The sequence below is a fragment of the Vidua chalybeata genome, chromosome 6 (genome assembly GCF_026979565.1).
Source record: "Vidua chalybeata isolate OUT-0048 chromosome 6, bVidCha1 merged haplotype, whole genome shotgun sequence".
Lineage (NCBI taxonomy): Eukaryota > Metazoa > Chordata > Aves > Passeriformes > Viduidae > Vidua > Vidua chalybeata.
Genome location: NC_071535.1, coordinates 55775068 through 55794000, shown reverse-complemented (window position 1 = coordinate 55794000; position 18933 = coordinate 55775068). Strand labels below are relative to the sequence as shown.

Genomic DNA, 18933 nt, shown 5'->3' with positions numbered 1-18933 from the left:
AAATCTGACAGCGGGGCCGGGGCGGGAGCAGCCAGCTTGGGATGGGCGGCGGGGAGGGGGGCAGAGGGGTCCCAGTCCTGGGGTGATGGATGGGTGCTGTTCCCCCTCCTATCTGGGAGCACCCCCAAATCCCAAAGCTGGGATGGTGCTTGGCTCCAGGAAGCTGCTTGGCTCCAGCTTCCTTTAGGGATATGGATGGATTGGGAGGGTACTGAAGGGTTTGGGGGCTATATCACACCCTCATAGGGCACCATCCGGTGGGTTTGGGGTGGCACCTCAGTGGCTTCCCTTCCAGCATCTCTGGAGCCTTCCTGGACAGGATTCATGGACAGCATTTTCCCAGGATGGGGACTGTCTCAGAAGGGTGCAGGCAAGCTCTGGGGGGACATGTGGGACTTCCATGTCTGCCCTTCCTGCAGTTTGATTTCCACCCCTGGTGCTATGGGGCTGGATCGGGGCCTTGCTGCCCCCTTCCCTGCTCCTGTGGGCTGGGAGTGGGATATTTGGCCCTCTTTGTGTCACTTAGTGGTCAAGTGGGAGCGCTTGGTGGCCTAGCCTCACTGTGGGGCTGGTGACACCCCTATGGACAAGGGACACGGTTGGAAAAGCTTTTAATATCAGCACAGAGGAGATGACTGGAGAATTCTGGATGAGATAGCCAGAGAATTCCAGGAGATTTGGCCTCTGGAGTGGTGGGACAGGCTCAGTAGGCAGAGTCCTGGATGTCATCGTAGTCGCTGCCCTCGGAAAAGTCGGGATTCTCCCCGTGTTCCCCCGAGGGACAGGGTGGATCTGACCAGCCTGCAGAAACAGAGCCTGTCAGGAGGATTTGGGACTTCCCAGAACTGCCTGTGTGCCCCACCTCCAGTGCAGGATCCTCACCTGGATGTGAGGAGGGATCTCCGGGGGGCTCCGTCTCCTGCACGTTCTCGTACCACTCCCCCGAGGAGGTGCTGGAGCTGCCGTCGGGATCGGGATCTGCTGGAGCTGCAGGTACCCAGGGCTGGGAGGGCACTGGGGCGGGCACTGCCGGGGGAACTGGGAGGAACAGAGTCACTGACTGGCACTCTCCAGCCCTGCTCCCGCTCCGTGGGGTCCCATTTCCTCACTGAGGTTGAACCCATCCGTCTTCCCATCCTTGGGGTCCCTCTATCCCTGCTCCTCTGCTTGGGGTGCCTGAACCCCCATTCCCTCCCCATCCCTGTAGTCTCTGCATCCCTTTCTCCCATCCTTGGAGTCTCCCCATCCCTGCTCCCATCCCTGCTCCCACACTTCCCACCTGTGCCGTAGCCATGGCTGGTGGCTGCCGGGTGCCACGGGGTGCCATGGGCAGGGGGGGGAATGCTGCCATTCCAATAGGGCTCCGTGGATGAGGATGAGGATGAGCTGGAGGAGCTGAGGAGTGGGGGGGCCGGCCTGGCCGGCTCTGTGGGAATAAGGACATCAAATGTGGGAACAAAGGTATTGGAAGAAGGGGTGGCCACCCTTCCATCCATGGGATAGACCCCTCTTGTGTCATACCATCCTCAGGGAGTGGCTCCATCCTGTCCTGGCTGGGCCTCAGAGGGAGAAGATCCTCCCTGGGATGCCGGCGCAGGGAGTCTGTGGGAAGCGGAGAGGGATGGGAACATCCTGGGTGACAGAGATCCCAGGACAGGGCGTCAGGGATCCCAGAGGAAGTGGGATGCTCACTGTAGAAGGTGGACAGGGCGACGGGAGGCTTGCTGCTGAACTCATAATATTCTGAGTCGGAATCAGAATCCTTGGAAATGGCTGTGACCAGACGGTCTGGGGAGTGACAAGGGGATGTGGCATCTGTCACCAGCCTGCACCTCTGGCCCCACAGCCCCTGGGGGGACCTGCCAGACCCACCTGATCCTTTGGGAAGGCTGGTGGGAGTCTCCCTGTAGTCGTTGGGGCTCTGGGAGCTGTGGGTCACCAGGACTGGCGTGGGTATTCCCAAGGAGGACATGGCTGTGGGGACAAGGGGATGCACCCATTCCATGGCTGAGCTGAGCCCAAAAATTGGGGATTGTGTCCCAATTCCGTTTCTGGATCCAGAATTCCTTACCGCCTCTCTTCCTCAGCCTCAGCAGGGCAGTGGAAAAGGCCAGCACGGAGAGCAGGAGCAGCGCAGCCAGCACCAGGCACAGGACAAAGAGGGGACTGTCCACTGGTGGTGTCCCCAAGGTTGGGGTCCCCTCCTCGGCTGGAACAGAGAACGGACACAGCTCATCCCACATGAATATTTCCTCCTGAGAGTTTTACCCTGATCCCAGGGAATGGCCGAGGGCTCGGGCACTCACCGTGCAGGACAGTGACATTCCTGGGCGTCACCTCAGCCGCGGGCGTTGGTGTCTCCAAACCCTGGGAGCCTGGAAAGGGCGGGAACAGAAATGAGATGCTTGGGAGAGAGCAGGACCCAGGCCGTGCCTCAAATCCCATCGGGAAGGATGAGGTACCGTTGCAGATGACCCCGGCAGCCCAGGATTGGTAGCAGGGAGCGGATTTATTGAAGATCCAGAGGCACTGTGCCAGCGAGGGCTGCAGGCTCCCGCACAGGTACGTCATCTTCCCGGGAAGCGTGTGTCTGAAGGCAGGCCGCTGGAGCATATCCCCGCATCCCAGCGTCCGGCACAGCACCGTGGCCTCCATATCGTACCAGGTGCTGTTACACACCGTGCTCCAAATGCCACGGAAAAACACCTCCACCCTGCCGGCACATCCGTCCCGGCCTCCGGAGAGCCGCCACTCCTGGTGTTCTGCGGGAAGAGCACAGAGATGAGGATGCGCCACCCACATCCCCGGCTCCGGAATATTCCAAACCCACCTGAGCAAACCACGCCGGCGTCCTCCTTGTGGCTGCAGTCGTGCTCCAGCGCGGCCGGACATTCCCAGAGGTCCCGCTCGTGTCCCTCGCATCCCACCTCATCCCGGAAGATGGGGCCGTGTCCGCGGCCGAAGGCGGCGTTGCCGTGGGCTCTCACGGCGTGGCCGCACTGGAGTTGGCGGCACACGACGTCGGCGTCGGGAATGTCCCAGCCGTCGTCACACACCGTCCCCCATGTCCCCTCCTGCTCCAGCTCCACCCGGCCCTCGCAGCGGCTCCGGCCGCCCGCCAGCCGGAGCGCTCTGGGACCTGGGAGATGCACTGGGAAAGGTGACCTGGCATTATCCCAGGATCCCAAAAAGTGAGTGCAAGGATGTCCCTCACCCTCCCACACTCACCCGGTGTCACCGAGGTGTTCCTAGTTGGAGTATTGGGAGGTCCCGTCGTTTCTGTGGGGACTGTGGGGAGAAAGGACAGAGGGGTGAGGAGCTGAGCCCCCCAGGATTCCCAGTTTGGAGGAGTGCATCCCAAACCCACCAAAATGTGGCCAAGAGGATTCTCCCAGCTGTGAGTGGCACAGTGGGAATCCCCCCGGGCTCTGGCAAAGTGGTCATGGAACTGTTGCATCCCAAAAATCAATCCCTGTGTGCCCCAGGATGTTTCTCAGGGCTAAATCCTGGTGCAGGATCTGCTGGGAGAATTTGGCCTTAAATATGGGACTACTGGGACATGACTCAGCAGTTGAAGAGCTGAAATTTGGGATGTCATCCTGCATCCGTGTTGTTCCTGCCTTCCGGTTCATCCCTGCAGACACAGAGGGGCTGGACCTGTCTGTACCCACCTTCCTACACCCATTCCAGAGCCACAGGTGAGTGGATGATCCAGTTATCCCTAAAAATGCCCCATTGGCTCCTCCAGGGGGAAGGATTCAGCCCCAGAAGTGAGACATCCAGGGGGCTGCTTGGGTGGGAATCCTGGGAAGAGACACCAGAGCTGGTGCCGTGTGGATTGGAGTTAAAATGTTCAAGGAAAAGGCCAGGGATGAGGGGAGAAGGTGGGAATGAGCTGCTCCGAGTAGGGATGGAGGTGTGAGAAGGGCGGAAATGGAGAGATGGGGCCGTTTCCTGGTTGATTGAAGGCCTTGAAGCAGCTCCTGGCAGACATTTTGGCAACCAAACAATCCCAAATCCTGCCAGGGTGGGGAGGACAGGTGGCATCACATCCCAAATCCAGGGGACATATGAGAGATGGGGTAGGCTTCAAGCCCTGAGTGTCACCCCGTTCCCGAGGGGATTGTAGGTGGCATGGCTCCAAGAGCACCTTTAGGGGCTTAGGGTCCTCTTCTAGGGGTTCCCAGGGTGCTTTTGGGGGCGACCCAAGGGGGCCTTTTAACCCTCAGGAGAATCCCCAAGCCTTAGGATATCCTTTCAGGGGATCCCCTTCCCTCCATCTCAGTGCGTTGAAGGGCAGCATCCTCCACCACTGACACCCTGTTGGGGACCCCCCAGGACCTCCAGTGCTCCCCATCCCCGGGAGGTGGCAGGTCCCCGACCCCCAAATCTGTGGCTCCACCACCCCAAGGTACCAAGAGAGCGACGGCCAGGGCCAGGATGGGGACAGTGACATACCTTGTGCAGGTGCCACGGCAGCAAGAGCCGCCAAGAGCAGGCAGAGCCTGTGCATCCCCTCAGTGGGGCAGCCCCATGGAATTCAGGGGTCTGGGATTCGGGGGGTCCCTCTCTCAGCAGCTTGGGGACACGGCTTGGTCGTGTCCCCGCGCTCCGGCAGCTCCGGGAGTGTGGCAGAGGGCAGGAAGCCGACTCAGTGCTGTGGGGTGGAGGAGGGTGATGGGGTGGCTCCATCCTGCCCTGGCGGGGAGGAAACGGGGTTTTGGGGACCCCAGAGACCCTGTGGGGCACGGGAGCCTCGTGGATCTGGTGCTCTCACCCCGGGGGACACAGATCTGGTGGAGCCATCATGATCTGCAGCTCGTTTGTGCCTCTGGGTCATGGATTTGGGGTGGTGGCATGGGGGAACTCGGGGCCTCCCAAGATGTGGGACATCTGTGGGGTGATGAAGAGCCAGGAATTCCCCTCTTCTCCCTGTTTTTTGGAGTCAATGTTACCTGCAACTCCACATCCTGAGTGTCTTCCAGCACGTGCAGGATCACCCCAGGACCCTCCAGGAATATTAGGTGAGGGGTAAGGCTGGGATTTCCATGGATGGGAGGTGGGGCATCCCAGGAGACATTGATCCCCACTGTGGGTGAGGGCTGGGGTCCAGCTGGAGACCGAGGATGCTGGGAAGGGGGGACAGGATTCCAGTCACCCCATCTCAGCAGGGTTTTGGGAAGTTTGGGAAGCTGGGAGCAGGGGGATGGGGTGGGGGATGTCCTGCTGTTACCCAGGGTGTCTTGGGATTGCTGGGACTTACTGGGAAGCTGGCAGAGTGGGAATCCCCATGGCACCCCTAAATAAAGGGAGGTGCTGAGGGGACATTTGGGAATGTCGGGGACTGGCCGTGGGGAGGACATGCAGTATAAGGATGGTGTTGGGGTTGGAAATAGGGAGGAGGAGGATGGCAGGAGAGGGAGGAAGGAGATCCCTTATCCCAAGGTGACCCCAGCTGGGCCACAGCCAGGCCCAGCCCTGGATCCAATCCCGTGACCAGCTCCCATGTGGAGCCAAGGTCAAGGGCATGTGCCCATTCCCAGGAGCCTGGCACTGCCATGGGGGCAGGGTGGGACCCGGTGTCGGGATCAGAGGAGATGGCATGGAGGAGAATCCCAATTGTTTTTTTTAAATACTTTATTTTTGTAACAACGTCAGAATTAAAAATTTTCCATAAATACCAGCCCCTGGCAGCCCCTTCCCGGGCGTTCCCGATAAAAAATGTGTACAAAACGGATGCGTGGCCGGGGTGAAGGTGGGGGGGACACAGGATCCTCCCCGGGATCAGACCACAGGAATCATCACCACCATCATCATCACCACTATGAACACCATGTCGCAATGAGACCCAAAGCAGTAAGAGCATCCCAAATTCCTCCCCGGTGCCGCCGGGATCCTGCCCCTGTAAGGATAGGGCTGGGAGACCCCCCCCCTCACCCTCTGTGGGCACCTCGGGGTGGTCCCAGGAGGCCACCAGTGGTCCCCGGCCCATCCCGCTGGGAAAGGGGGTCGGTGTCCCCCCAGCACGGCACGGGGAGGAGGTCGGGCCCTTACTGGTTTGCCCGGGAATTGGGGGGTCCGGGAGTCGCCCCCTCGGGGTCAGGAGCTGCCGCGGATCCTCTCCATGTAGCTCCGGAGCTCCTCGGGATCCCGCAGCCCCATGTCCTCGCACACCCAGCGGATGTCGTCCTCACTGGCCACCAGGATGGACTGGACGTGGGGGGCTGCCGGGGGGGGCTCCTCGGGGACACGGGGGGGGCCAAAGGTGACAAACTCCACCCGCTTCCTGCGGCCGCCGCCTGGAGCCGATCCCTCCTTGCGGGGCAGCGGCGCTCCGGGGGCCGGGGAGCCCGGGGGAGCCCCGTCCTCGCTGGAGCCCGGGGGGCCCCCGCAGCCACAGGGGGGGCCCGGGGATGCCGGGGGTTCCGGCTGCCGGCGATCCGGCTGTGGCCGATCCAGCTGCTGCCGATCCAGCTGCCGGCTCAGCTCCTCCTGGTCGGTGCCCAGCCAGACCCAGTTGTGGGGTTGCGGGGCCGAGGGGGTCCCGCCCGGCTCGGGCAGCTCCTTCTGCTGGTACCGGAGCACGAAGAAGATGCAGTTGACGAGGAAGATGAAGATGGCGAGGCAGAAGACTCCCAGGAGCACGTACATCCCAATTTCCAGGTCAGTCACCCGCTCCGGAGCCTTCACCATCTCCTCCTCCTCTTCCTCCTCCTCTTCCATGCCGACGCGGTTGCGTCCGTAGCCTTCCTCGTCATCCTCCTCCGAGGAAGACCCCTGGAGCTTGGTGGCTGCTGGCCCCACGCCCGCGGGGTCCCTCTGTCCCACGGTCACCGCTTCCCCGGACATGGCGCCCTCAGCCCGCGGGAAGGGCCGGGGGCTCCCGGGAGAGGGGACCCCCACCTCGAGCCAGGCGGTGCCGGTGGCCAGGGCGGCCGCGCGGTGCCGGCCACGCCGGCACACATCCGGGGGGTGCAGGCTGAGCTGGAGCAGGGCCCCCCGGCCCGGCCCCTCGGCCACCACCCACGGGTGGGCAGCGGGGACCCCGGGGGACCCCCTAACGGTGGCGACGGCGCGGTCGAGGGACGTCATGGTCAAGGCCACGTCGTGCCACCCGTAGAGCTCCAGAGGGGCCAGCGTGTGGTCAGAGAAGGACAACCAGATGGACAGGGTCGCTTCCTGGCAGGATGACAAGCGGGATGGCAGAGGTTTGGGGGACACTGGGGAGACTGGGGTCACCCCCCACCCATCTCACCTGCTTGAGGGCCCGTAGCGTGGGTGTCCCCAGGACAGTGGTGGTGACCATGCCAGGATGATCCGGCTGTGTCCGCAGGGATAAGGAGAGCCCAGCCACCACCTGGGCGTGGAGCTCTGTCACTGCCACCTTCTCCTCAGAAACCACCAGCGTCTGCTCCCCCAGGATGGAGTCGGAGAGCGGGGAGCGCACCTGGAAGCAGCTTGTGAGCCCTCCAACGTTCCTCACGGCCACTATTTCCTCTTCCCATCCTGTGCCAGCCTTTCCAGCCCCTCAGTTCCCTCCCTCCCTGTATCCTGCCCAGCTGCCACTGGGATCATTTCCAGTCCCCCAGCTCCATCCTTGCAATCTTCCCACACCCCCAGATCTTCCCAGGATCCCCCAAACAACCCCCATTTACCTCCACGGAGGTGACTCCAGGCTCCCGGCCTACCACCACGGCCCCTGCTTCCAGTGAGGCCACACGGGGGTCCTGGATACGGGTCCGGGCAGCCACCAGGTGGGTGACATCCAGGAGCCACTCAGGGCTGGGCAGGTAGGACAGGTGACGGCCACCATCCAGGGGGTGGGCCACAAAGTGTGCTAGGACACGGAGCTCCGTGCGCTGGAACTGGGGCCGGCAGCCCCGCGCCCGCCGCTCCGGCTCCTCTGCGGGGTCCTCAGACTCGACCACGGCACTGGGACAGGGGACAAGGACAGGGTGACAAGAGTCCCAGGATGGGTGACAAGGGGTTCCCCAGGGGCAGGGGAAGAGGGGATTGCAGGACACGGAGACCAGGATTCCACAACAGAGTGACAAGAATCTCGGCACACAGGAGTGTGTTGGGGGCTCACTGATGCATCCCCACACGTCAAGTCCCGGCACCATTCCCGTCTCCCCCTTTTCCCACCATCCCATTCTGTAGGCCTCACCTGTCAGGCCCCCCGGGCAGTCTCCAGCCACGGAGCTGCTCCAGGATGGGATCTCCCAGCTGGACACGGAGCGGGAGCAGTGGAGCCCAGACGGAGAAGCTCAGCTCCGCCCGCAGCCGGCGCACCCAGAAATCCACGCGGGCCCCCCGCGCCCCTCGGCTCTCCTTGCCCCCCACGAACACCAGGTCACAGGAATCCGACACCTGCAAGGGCACGCGGAATTCCATGGGAATCTCCCAGGGTGAGGCGGGATAATGAGGGGATAGCAGGACTCACCTGCAGCACCTGCTTGTCAGCGGATTCGCATCCTACGGGATCCGTGAGCTCGGACACTCCGCCCCCTGCTTCCACAGCCACCAGTTTGACCGGGATAACGCGGGGGATCCCGGTCAGCGGCGCCGTGTTCAGGATCTCCAGCTCCTGGAAGCACAGCGGGATAAGGGGGGGCTTCCCACGGGATGGAGGGCTGGAATGGGATGGGGACACCCACCTGCACCAGTGGGACAAGGGCACGGACGTCCCGCTCCGACACCTGGATTTCCCAGACCAGTTTGTCCTTCTGTGCCTCGGGATCCTGGCCGGGATACTCCACCTGCCACGTGAGGGGCCGCGCCGGCGCCAGCCCCCCCGTCCCGTTTTCCACCGCCACATCCAGGTGTAGGAACGCGGCCGGCTCAGACACCCTGCAGCACCGCACTGGGATCAGGGTGGAACAACCCATAATTCCCACCGGGATTGGGCTATTGGGATATTCCCTACCTGGAGCTGTCATGGATGGCAGGGATGTCTCCAAGTCGCCGGCATGTCACCACAGCCGTGGAGTGCTTGGGACCACGGGAACGCTCCAGGTGCACGCTCCAGGCACTGGGAATTGTGGGATGGGCGGAGACCACCTGCAGGCCCTTCTTGGCCTTGATCCTGTGGGAGCACACAGTGTCACGCAGATGTCACACAATGCCCCAAATTGTCACACAGTGTTAAACAGTGTCACACGATGTCAGGTGGTGTCAGACGGTGTCCCACAGCATCACTCACAATCACTCGGTGTCACTCGCTGCGACACAGTGTCACTCACAGTCACACAATGTCACACAGTGTCACTCACAGTCACACAATGTCACACAGTATCAGATCCTGTCAGCTGGTATCAGGTAGTGTCACACAATGTCACTCAGCGCACACGGTATCAAATGTTCACATACTGCCACAAATTGCCACACAATGTCACAGACTGGCGCACAGTGTCAGTCACTCACAGTCACACACTTCCACTCACTGTCACACACTTTCACACAGTGTCACACAGTGTCCCACACTGTCCCGCTGTCCCCATTGTCCCCGCTCTCACCTCAGGGTCAGGCTGTTGGCGGTGAAGTTGTGGCGCAGGGCGATGGTGGCCATGAAGTGCTGCCCGGGCCGCAGGGGGACATTGGGGACACGCAGCAGCACCTTCTCGTCCAGCCGCACCTCCTGCCGCCGCTCCGGCTCTCCTGCCCGCAGCTCCAGCATTCCAAGGATTCTGGGAGCCTCCTGCTCCCGACCCCCGCACTCCCCCATGCTGTAGCGCAGCTCAGCCGGTTCTGGGCGCTCCGGAGGCTCCGCGAGGTCGGAATCCCGCCGGCGGCTCCGGTGGGAATGGAGGGATCCCAGGGAGAACCAGCGTGGAGGGATCTCCAGCTCCACCACGCACACGCCCAGTGGGGCCTGCAGGGAAGAGGGGGTCCTGGAATTAGGCTGGGGGGAGCTGTGGGTCCCCAGGGGCCCCAGGGGGGCACTGACCTGCAGGCGACATGTCCCCTGGGCCACCCGCCCACGGTGGTGAGCATGGAGGGTGACACAGGGGAGATCCTGAGCTCTGGAGTGATCCCAATCCCTTGAAGAATCCCAGTTCCCAGGGTGGTCCTGCTGCTCACGGTGGTCCTGGTCCTTGAGGTGGTCCCAGTACTTGGAGTGATCGTGGATCCCAGGATAGTGCCGATCTTTGGGGTGATCCCGCTTGGGGTGATCCCAGACTCTGTGGTGGTCCTGCTGCTCAGGGTGGTCCTGGTCCCTGGGGTGGTCGTGATCCCCAGGGTGATCGCGGTTCCTGGGGTGATCCCGGACCCCAGGGTGGTCCTGCTCCCTGGGATGGTCCCGGACTTCAGGGTGATCCCAGACCCCAGGATGGTCCCAGTCCTTGGGATGATTCTGGGTCCCAGCATGATCCTGCTTCCCAGGCATCCAGTCGGGCCCGTGCAGATGGAAGAGGACACGTGCCACAGGCTCAGCAGGGGACACCGAGCTCTCCAGGGACACGGCGCGGATGGCCCAAGCTGCTGAGCCGCGGGGGCTCTCCACGGACACCTCCTGTAAGGACACCAGGATGGTGGTGGGGGCCAGGACACCCCCCACCTGGGGCGGCCCAGGGGACACAGGAGTCCTGGTTACCTGGCGGATGCTGAACGGGGGGTAGGTGGCCTGGACCAGGGCCTGGGATCCGGCACGAAGCAGCAGGAATGTCTCGGAGCGGGTGTGCAGGGAAGAGTTGGGGGCCACGTCCTGATCCACCCTCTGCAGCCGGTAGGACTCGGGCACCCCAAGGACCTCCAGCTCCGCCGGCAGGAACACGGGATCCGGGGGCTCCCCGTCACCCCTCACTGCAGGGACAAGGATGGGAATGGGGTGCACAAGAGTGGCAAGTGGGGGTCTTTGTGCCCACCTTTGCAGCAGCACACAGGGTGACCCCTTGCCTGGGCCACCGCATTCTGAGGTCACCCCTGCCATGGCTGCCCCGTCCCAGGGTTATCCCATCCCAGGGTTATCGCATCCCTGCATCAGGAGTGGGGGGACCACTCGGTTCCCCCAGTCCTGGCTGTTCCCTGTAGGAATGCATTCCCCACTGAGGAGAGGGTTGGAACCGTGTCCTGCAGGGTGGGATCCAGGCTCATGGTGCCCCTCTCATGGTGCCCTGATCAAAGGGATTTCTCATCACAGGGAGCAGATCCCACCTGGATGCCCGGGCAGGGCTTCCTCACGGCCGGGAATTGATCCCACCTAGGGGATCAGGTGTGCGGGGACAGAGGCCAGGCAGATCCCGGGAACCGGGGGGAAGGGGAATCCCTCGGGCGGCGGGTTCCCGTGGGGACTGGGAGGAGATTCCCCCCTCAAGATCCCAGCGGATCGCACGTTTCCCGGGCGATCCCCTCGGGATCCCAGGCGGTGGAGGGGGCACGGATCCCGGGGAACGCGGAGAAGGAGGAGGAGGGGGTGAGGTCGCCCCGGCTCCCGGGATCCCGGCGGAACGGAGGGATCTCCAACGTGGGGAAAGGGGAGAATCGACCCGGGTTGCGGAACCACGCGGGAGTGGATCCCGGCAGGACGGCGGGAGGGCTGCGGAGCAGGGTCGGGGTCGGTGCCCGGTGCCGTTCCTGGTGCCAGCTGCCGTTCCCGATGCCATTCCCGGTGCCGTTCCCACTTACCCGGGGCGCAGAGCAGGGCGGCGGCCAGCAGCGGCAGCCGGAGCGCCGAGGCCATGGCCGGGGGGCTCGGTCCGTCCGCCGGTGCCGCCGGTGCCGGTGCCGCCGGTGCCTCCTGTCGCTTCGCCGGTGCCTCCCCGTCCCTCCGCCCCCGCGCCGAGACAATGGGGCCGGGGCGGGACCGGCACCGGCGCCGCCTCGTCCCGCCGGGTCCTAAAGCACGGCCGAGCCCGGTGCTCCGGCTCCTGCTCCACAGCCCGAGCCACATCCCATCCCACTCGCCATTCCCAGCGCTGCTCCCCCTCCTGCTCCTCATTCCCCGCCCTGCTCCCCATTCTCATCCTCACCCCACTCCCCATTACCATCCCTGCTCCCCATTCTGACCCTCATCCCACTCCTCGTCCCCATCTCTGCTCCTCTTCCTCATCCCCATGCCAATCCCTGCTCCTCATCCCATTCCCAGCCCCACCCAGCACCGGACACCCCAAGCCACACGGAGACCCCCGGAGCAGAGCAGGAGGGTGGGAATTCTTCCCTCAGCTGCCATCCATTTTTCCCTGTTCCACCAGGGATACCGGGGACAGGGGGAAGGACAAGGACATCCATGGCGAGGGGCACAGAGCGAGCGGGAAGCACAGCAGGAGCAGCTGGAGAGCGGTGGGATCCTGGCATGGACAAACCACCCTCCTCCTCCTCCTCCTGCTCTTCCTCCTCCCCCCTTCCCACCCCGGGGGTATGGACTGGGTGGGCGGCTCTGAGCCTGACCCCCTTCCCATGGGAAAGCAGTGGGGCCAGGCCAGATAAATCAGTCTTTATTCCAAACCACATTATCAAAACCGTTTAAAAAGCAGCTTAAAACCCAAAACCTGACAGTGCGGGGACCCCAAAACAAGCAGAGCCCCCGGGATGGGGAATGGGATCCCCTCTGCACCCCAAGCCGGCTGGGCTGGGACAACATCCCCAGTGAGCAGGGAATGTGGGAGCTCCTCTCCCACATTTGTGGTGTGTGGGTGGCTTTTGGGGTGAAGGCACTTGTGGCACATGTGGCAAGGCACAGCCCCTGATTCTGGGGTGCTCCCAGATGGATGGGAGGCTCCCAGGACCCCTGGGAGAACTGGGAAGCAGAGGAGGGGGTACAGGGGGCTCAGTGGAGCGAGGGGACACATGCTTGGGATGCTTGGGATGACGGAGCCAAGCTCTGGGGAAGCTTTAGGGGGGCTCAATCCTCCCGGTTCCGGGGCCCCCCAAACTTCTGGCGCCGCCGCAGCTCCTCCACCTTCCACTCCAGGCTCTTGACGGCCGCATCCAGCCTGGCGCTGGGATCCGGGGATGCCACCAGGCTGCCCAGGAAGGTGTAGAGCACCCACAGGCCCAGCAGCATTCCCGCCTGCACCGTGGGGCTCTCCTGGGAAGCGGCCACATGCAGGAAGGCTCCGAGGAAAAAGAAAAGCTTCAAGCCACGGAGCAGTGGGAGCAGCAGCCCTCGAAGCCGGGCTAGCACCCAGGATCCCGCCAGGGCGGCCACTGCCCACAGGAGCACCCTCTGGACTTCTCCGGGAGCCAGCGCTGCCGCTCGGACCAGCCGGTGGCCTGGGAATGGGATCTGGGAGTCAGTGGTGGCAGTGGCACCAGGAATGGGCGCCGGAGCCGTCCCACGGGGTGAGTCCCACTCACCGCTGATGCTGGAAGCGGCCAGGAGATCCCCCAGGATCCCACAGAGCGTGGTCAGGGCTGCTGAGATCCCAGAGGAAACGATCCAGAGGGTGGTGGAGAGGCTCTGTGGGGAAAGACGGGATAAGGAAGCAGGAAAAGAGAATGCAGACCCCCCCATGTCCCTGCACAAGGAACTCCAGGGAAGGTTTGGGAATCAGGATCCCACCTCCGCCACCATCTGCAGGGGCTGGCGTCCCACCCAGTTCTCCAGGGTGTCCCAAGTGGATCTTCCCAGCCGGAGCAGCAGGTCATCAGAGGTGGTGACGTGTCCCCGGAATCCCTCCTGGCCATCCTTGGCTCCATCCCCTGCTGATCCCATGAGGAATGGGATCCACAGCAGCACGGCTAGCAGAGCCCAGTGCCCCATGGCACTGCCCATCCTGGAACCCGGGATCTGTGGGGAAAGAGAGATGTGGGGGAGCTGGGAGGGGGAAACCCTGCTGGTTTTGGGGTCCACTTGCTGGTTTTGGGGTCCCCCAGGCAGGAGGGGAGGCTGGAGGCCCCAGAGCCCAGTTCCATGCCCCCCCTCAGCACAGGCCTGGGTGTCCTGGCTATTTTTGGGATCGACAACAGTCCGCGGGACACAGCCAAGGGCACCGGGCCTGGCTGGGAAGGGGGGGCACCCCTTCCCAAAGGAGGGAGCGGGGTGCTCCGGGATGGGACACTGCCACCACTGCCACTCCCGGGACCCCCCGTGCTCCCCACTTCTCCCCAATCCCCCTGGGATCTCCCCAGTCCAAGTGTGCCCAGCCCCACCCAGTTCCCCCCATTCCCCTGGAACCCCCGATCGCCCCTGTGCCCGCCCCTCCGCTCAGGGCCCTCCACCCTTCACGATCCCCAAAATCCCCGCAATCTTCCCTGGATCTCCCCAGTGCCCACTTTGGATCCCCAAATCCCTCTGTGCGCACCCCACCCACATCTCCGCGGTCTCCGGGATCCCGCTGATCCCCCCAGGATCCCCCCAGGCCCCTCTGTACCCACCTCCCACTGCCCCCCCCCCACCTCTCCGGATCCCCCCGGTCCCCCCGGGATCCCCCCCCTAGGAACCCCCACCGCGGCTCCCTCATCCCGCCTATCCCCCCCTGGAGCCCCCCACCGCCCATTTTCCCCTCCATTTCCCCCCGGCTTTCCCCGAATTTCCTCCAATTTTCCCCGAATTCCACCCCCCACCCCGGGGTCCCCCCCGACCCCCCCTCACCGGGGCTTCCCTCGGCTCCGCCGCGGGGCACGCCGGGAGCTGTAGTCCCCGGGGCCGCCGCAGTGCATGGCGGGAACGCGGTCACCATGGCAACAGCCGGAGGCGGGCGGCGGCGCGCGGTGCACGCCGGGAAGCGCCGTTCCCGCCGGCGGGGGGAGCGCGGGGGATGCCGGGAGCGCTTCCGGTTCCGGCGGCGGCGGCGCCCGCGTGAGCGCTCGGGAGCGGCGCGGGGGCCGCGCGCGCCAACCGGAACCGGAACCGGGACCCCGGACCGGAAAGGAGAACCGGAAACAGCCTCGGAAGGGCAGCGGGGCCGTAACCGGAGCGCCGCGACCGCCCGGCCTCCGCCATGGCGCTCATCTGCTCCAGTGAGTGCGGAGAGAGAGCGGCCGCGGGAGTGCGCGGGGGCGAGAGTTACCGAATGGGGGATCCCGGGCTGCGGGGCGGGGACAGCCGGGGTCACCGGGAGAGCACCCCGCTGGGGGTTCCCAAACCCCCGTTCCCGTCCCATCCTATCCTTCCCTTTCCCCCGCAGTTTCCAACGAGGTCCCGGAGCACCCGTGTGTGTCGCCGGTGTCCAACCACGTGTACGAGCGGCGGCTGATCGAGAAATACATCGCGGAGAACGGCACCGACCCTGTCAACAACCAGCCGCTGTCCGAGGAGCAGCTCATCGACATCAAAGGTGCCGGGATCGGGAACGGGCATGGGAAAGGTTCTCCCGGGAAAAGCGGCCCTCCCGGGGGCGGCGGCTCCAGGGTCGGGAATGGCGGTGCCCGAGGTGTTTTGGGGTTTGCCGAGCTGGGGCTGAGATGCCTAACTCAGCTGTGGAGGCTGGGAGAGAGAGGCTAAAGGAGGGATGGTGAAACGGGAAAGGCAAGGGCGAGCCATAGGGATACCGGGGACACGGGTGACGTGTCCATCTTTCTTCCAGTCGCCCACCCGATCCGCCCCAAGCCCCCCTCGGCCACCAGCATCCCGGCCATCCTGAAAGCCCTGCAGGACGAGTGGGTGAGTGCCGGGGGGGCTGCCGGGGCTGGCATCCCGCCATTCCCTGGCTGACTCCGGCGCTTCCCGGCAGGATGCCGTGATGCTGCACAGCTTCACGCTGCGGCAGCAGCTGCAGACCACGCGCCAGGAGCTGTCCCACGCCCTGTACCAGCACGATGCCGCCTGCAGAGTCATCGCCCGCCTCACCAAGGAGGTCACTGCCGCCAGAGAAGGTGACACAGACGCGTGGCATTCCCGGGAAGGGGTGCTGGGAAGTGCCGTATCCCGGTTTTCCTTTAAACCTGTTGTGTTTTTGCAGCTCTGGCCACGCTGAAGCCTCAGGCCGGGCTCATCGTGCCCCAGGCGGTGCCGTCAGCGCAGCCCAACGTGGCCGTGAGTCCCTGCTCCCCATCCTGGTCCTTTTCCCGCTCATTCCCAACCCTTTCACCAGTCATTGCTCCCAAATTCCCTCTCTGCATGTCTCCTCTCTCTGTGCCACACAGGGCACTGGCGAGGCCATGGATCTGGGAGAGCTGGCGGGAATGACGCCGGAGATCATCCAGAAGGTAGGGGCAGCATTCCATGTGTTCCCCTCCCCATCTTCCCGTCGCAGAATTCCCGGTCTGTGCCCACCCTCCTCTTGTTTTCCAGCTCCAAGACAAGGCGACGGTGCTGACCACGGAGCGTAAGAAGGTGAGTGGACTTATCCAAGGATTTGGAGGGAGCTAGGATGTGCCGTGCTCCAGCCAAGGCTGATGTTTATCCCTGTTTTTTCCAGAGGGGCAAGACGGTCCCGGAGGAACTGGTGAAGCCGGAGGAACTCAGCAAGTACCGGCAGGTGGCCTCGCACGTGGTGAGTGCCGGGATGGGAAAGGACTGGGAAACTCCCACATGGAGCTGGGAATCGATTTTTGATTCCTTTTGGGAGGGTTTTGCTGCTTGTGGCATTAATTTGGGGTTCTCCTCCCTCACATAGGGGCTGCACAGCGCCAGCATCCCAGGAATTCTTGCCTTGGATCTGTGTCCTTCCGACACCAACAAGATCCTCACTGGTAAGGGAGCTTTCCTGGGGGTTTCCTACCTGGGAGTAGGTCTCCTTCTCTGTGTTTTTGGGAGTTTGAAGGGGAACAAGGGACATAAGGCAGGTGGATTTGGCGTTGGTTGGACCCACACTCCCATCCCAGCGCTTCCCGCTCGGTTTTCTAGGTGGAGCCGACAAAAACGTCATCGTGTTCGACAAGAGCTCGGAGCAGATCCTGGCCACGCTCAAGGGCCACACCAAGAAAGTCACCAGTGTCGTCTTCCACCCATCCCAGGTGCGTCTGGCTCCTTCCTCACTTCCAGGATGCCTCAAATCTGGATATCAGGACCCTCCTCTAGTGGAATCTCCTGCTGGGAGCTCTCAGAGAGGTGAATTCTTCCCGTGTGAACCTTCTGGTGTTGTCCTTGTGTAGGACTTGGTGTTCTCGGCTTCTCCCGACGCCACGATCCGGATCTGGTCCGTTCCCAACGCCTCCTGTGTCCAGGTGGTCCGTGCCCACGAGGGCTCCGTGACCGGGCTCAGCCTCCACGCCACGGGTGATTACCTGCTCAGCTCCTCGGATGACCAGGTGAATCCCTCCCCATCCCACAGATCCCACCTTTGCGTCCCACCCCTTCCCTCTCCAACCCTCTTCTTCTCTCCCAGTACTGGGCTTTCTCGGATATCCAGACAGGCCGCGTCCTCACCAAGGTGACGGATGAGAGCTCTGGATGTGGTAAGCTTTGGAGTTGATTATCCCCATTCTAGGCATCCCTTGGCTCCTGGAGTTCATGGGGACTCCTTTGGGGAGGTCTTGGCAGCCTTCCCAACCTTCCTGAGTCTTCCCAACCCTTCCAATCTCATAAACTTTCTTGAGTGTTCCCAACTCTCAAAATATTTCCAACTTGCTGTTGGGGAGACTTCGGAGTCTTGAGCCTTCCCGACCTTCCAAATCTTCCCAACCCTCCTGGGAGTCTTCCCAGCCCTCTGAGTCTTCCCAAGCATCTGATTCTCCTGCTGTCTCTGCAGCTCTCACCTGTGCCCAGTTCCACCCCGACGGGCTCATTTTTGGGACGGGAACGATGGATTCCCAAATCAAGATCTGGGATCTGAAGGTAAGGGCTGATGGGAATGTGCAGGAACAGGGGTTTGGGGTTGTCTGAGCTTGGCTTGGGGATCAGTCCAAGGAGCAGGGCTTTGAGGAATGTTTTTGGAAGTTGTTCCAAAACTCCCAAGATTCCAGCTCCAGAGCAACCACTGGTGACACCGTGACTGCGCAGGGCGGTTGGGAACGATGCCCATCCCAGCGCTGTGATTCCCTCTGACCGCCTTGTCCCCAGGAACGCACCAACGTGGCCAACTTCCCGGGACACTCCGGCCCCATCACCAGCATCGCCTTTTCCGAGAACGGATACTACCTGGCCACGGCAGCCGACGACTCCTCGGTCAAGCTCTGGGATTTGAGGAAGCTCAAGAACTTCAAGACGTTGCAGCTGGATAACAACTTCGAGGTGTGTCATGTCCCTTTTCCCTCCACAGCCTCTCTGCTCCAGGGGTTGTGGCATCCCAAAAAGGCCATTTGGAGCTTTTTCAGCGCCTTGTTGTGATTCTTCTCCGCAGGTGAAATCCCTGATTTTTGACCAGAGCGGGACCTATCTGGCGCTGGGCGGGACCGATGTCCAGATCTACATCTGCAAGCAGTGGACGGAGATCCTTCACTTCACAGGTGAGGGACTGTGGGAATCATGGAAGTGGCTGGGGTGGGAATGGGACAAATCCACTCAGAATTGTGACCATGGATTGTTTTCCATCCCCAGAGCACAGTGGTCTGACCACAGGAGTGGCCTTTGGCCACCACGCCAAGTTCATCGCTTCCACAGGCATGGATCGGAGCCTCAAGTTCTACAGCCTGTAGCCCTGGAAGTGGGGCTGGGATTTTTTGGGATTCGGGGTGGGAGGTGGGTGGGAATATCCAATGTAGGATTATCCAGGAGGGATTATCAAGCTCCCCTGTTGTAGGTGTTGGCACAAGGGAGGTCAGGCATTGTCTTCCCTGTGCTCCATGAATTTATTGTTTAGTTTTTTCCCCAGTTCCGTGTGTTTTCCGCCTTTAGATTGTTTTGTGCTTGTAACTGGTCTGACAAAAAGCCCCAATCCCGGTGCTGGTGGAAGTCTGAGGCTGGGATGTGTGGAAGGAGGGAGGGAAGGGAGGACTGTGCAGTTTTGTAAGCAGTTACTTAGTTTCAGTATGGAAATAAAGAATTATTCCCTGTCATTCCAGCCGGAAAAGGCTCCTGTGAAGGGCTGGGGTGTAGCAGGGTTGGATTTGGGGGGAGTCTGTGGCTGCTGCCAGCTTGGGAGTGAGGATGAGAGACCCTCTTTCCTCCCC

At 62.7% G+C, this 18933-nt stretch overlaps 4 protein-coding genes across 4 annotated transcripts; 1 reads left to right on the top strand and 3 right to left on the bottom strand.

Annotated features, from left to right (window-relative positions):
* Window positions 1-703: 703 nt before the first annotated feature.
* On the bottom strand, window positions 704-4513 carry CD6 (CD6 molecule). The gene is made up of 12 exons (XM_053946241.1): window positions 4459-4513; window positions 3229-3279; window positions 2831-3139; window positions 2463-2762; window positions 2307-2375; window positions 2072-2209; window positions 1873-1974; window positions 1693-1788; window positions 1485-1602; window positions 1280-1395; window positions 883-1038; window positions 704-801 (listed from the first exon to the last, which is right to left on the bottom strand). Exons 1-12 carry the CDS (start codon window positions 4511-4513, stop codon window positions 704-706), a joined length of 1608 nt encoding a protein of 535 aa, XP_053802216.1.
* A 1106-nt stretch (window positions 4514-5619) lies between these two features.
* On the bottom strand, window positions 5620-11890 carry TMEM132A (transmembrane protein 132A). Its single transcript, XM_053946739.1, is given in 13 exon segments — window positions 5620-7179; window positions 7256-7447; window positions 7656-7932; window positions 8168-8370; window positions 8444-8587; window positions 8658-8850; window positions 8927-9085; window positions 9516-9871; window positions 9947-10513; window positions 10595-10803; window positions 11626-11691; window positions 11694-11760; window positions 11762-11890. Coding segments are annotated over 13 exon segments (3642 nt in total). The 3' UTR covers window positions 5620-6099.
* A 528-nt stretch (window positions 11891-12418) lies between these two features.
* Window positions 12419-14893, bottom strand: TMEM109 (transmembrane protein 109). Its single transcript, XM_053946370.1, is given in 5 exon segments — window positions 12419-13212; window positions 13297-13399; window positions 13502-13731; window positions 14546-14767; window positions 14770-14893. Coding segments are annotated over 5 exon segments (1050 nt in total). The 3' UTR covers window positions 12419-12841.
* PRPF19 (pre-mRNA processing factor 19) lies at window positions 14811-18819 on the top strand. The gene is made up of 16 exons (XM_053946369.1): window positions 14811-14901; window positions 15069-15218; window positions 15468-15544; window positions 15615-15756; window positions 15843-15916; window positions 16027-16089; window positions 16175-16216; window positions 16302-16376; window positions 16500-16575; window positions 16730-16839; window positions 16978-17133; window positions 17211-17280; window positions 17574-17659; window positions 17885-18055; window positions 18165-18270; window positions 18362-18819. The coding sequence occupies exons 1-16, from the start codon at window positions 14883-14885 to the stop codon at window positions 18457-18459; spliced, it is 1515 nt and encodes a 504-aa protein (XP_053802344.1). The 5' UTR covers window positions 14811-14882; the 3' UTR covers window positions 18460-18819.
* Window positions 18820-18933: the final 114 nt, after the last annotated feature.

Excerpts from the sequence above, each read along its gene's own strand:
- PRPF19 (XM_053946369.1), top strand. Across the intron at positions 15,917-16,026 it reads CAGCGCAGCCCAACGTGGCC|GGCACTGGCGAGGCCATGGA; the intron begins GTGAGTCCCTGC and ends TGTGCCACACAG. Across the intron at positions 16,377-16,499 it reads GGCAGGTGGCCTCGCACGTG|GGGCTGCACAGCGCCAGCAT; the intron begins GTGAGTGCCGGG and ends TCCCTCACATAG.
- CD6 (XM_053946241.1), bottom strand. The coding sequence starts at position 4,513 with ATGCACAGGCTCTGCCTGCTCTTGGCGGCTCTTGCTGCCGTGGCACCT. Across the intron at positions 1,975-2,071 it reads GAGGCTGAGGAAGAGAGGCG|CCATGTCCTCCTTGGGAATA; the intron begins GTAAGGAATTCT and ends TTGTCCCCACAG. Across the intron at positions 1,396-1,484 it reads TCTATCCCATGGATGGAAGG|CTCCTCCAGCTCATCCTCAT; the intron begins GTGGCCACCCCT and ends CCCACTCCTCAG.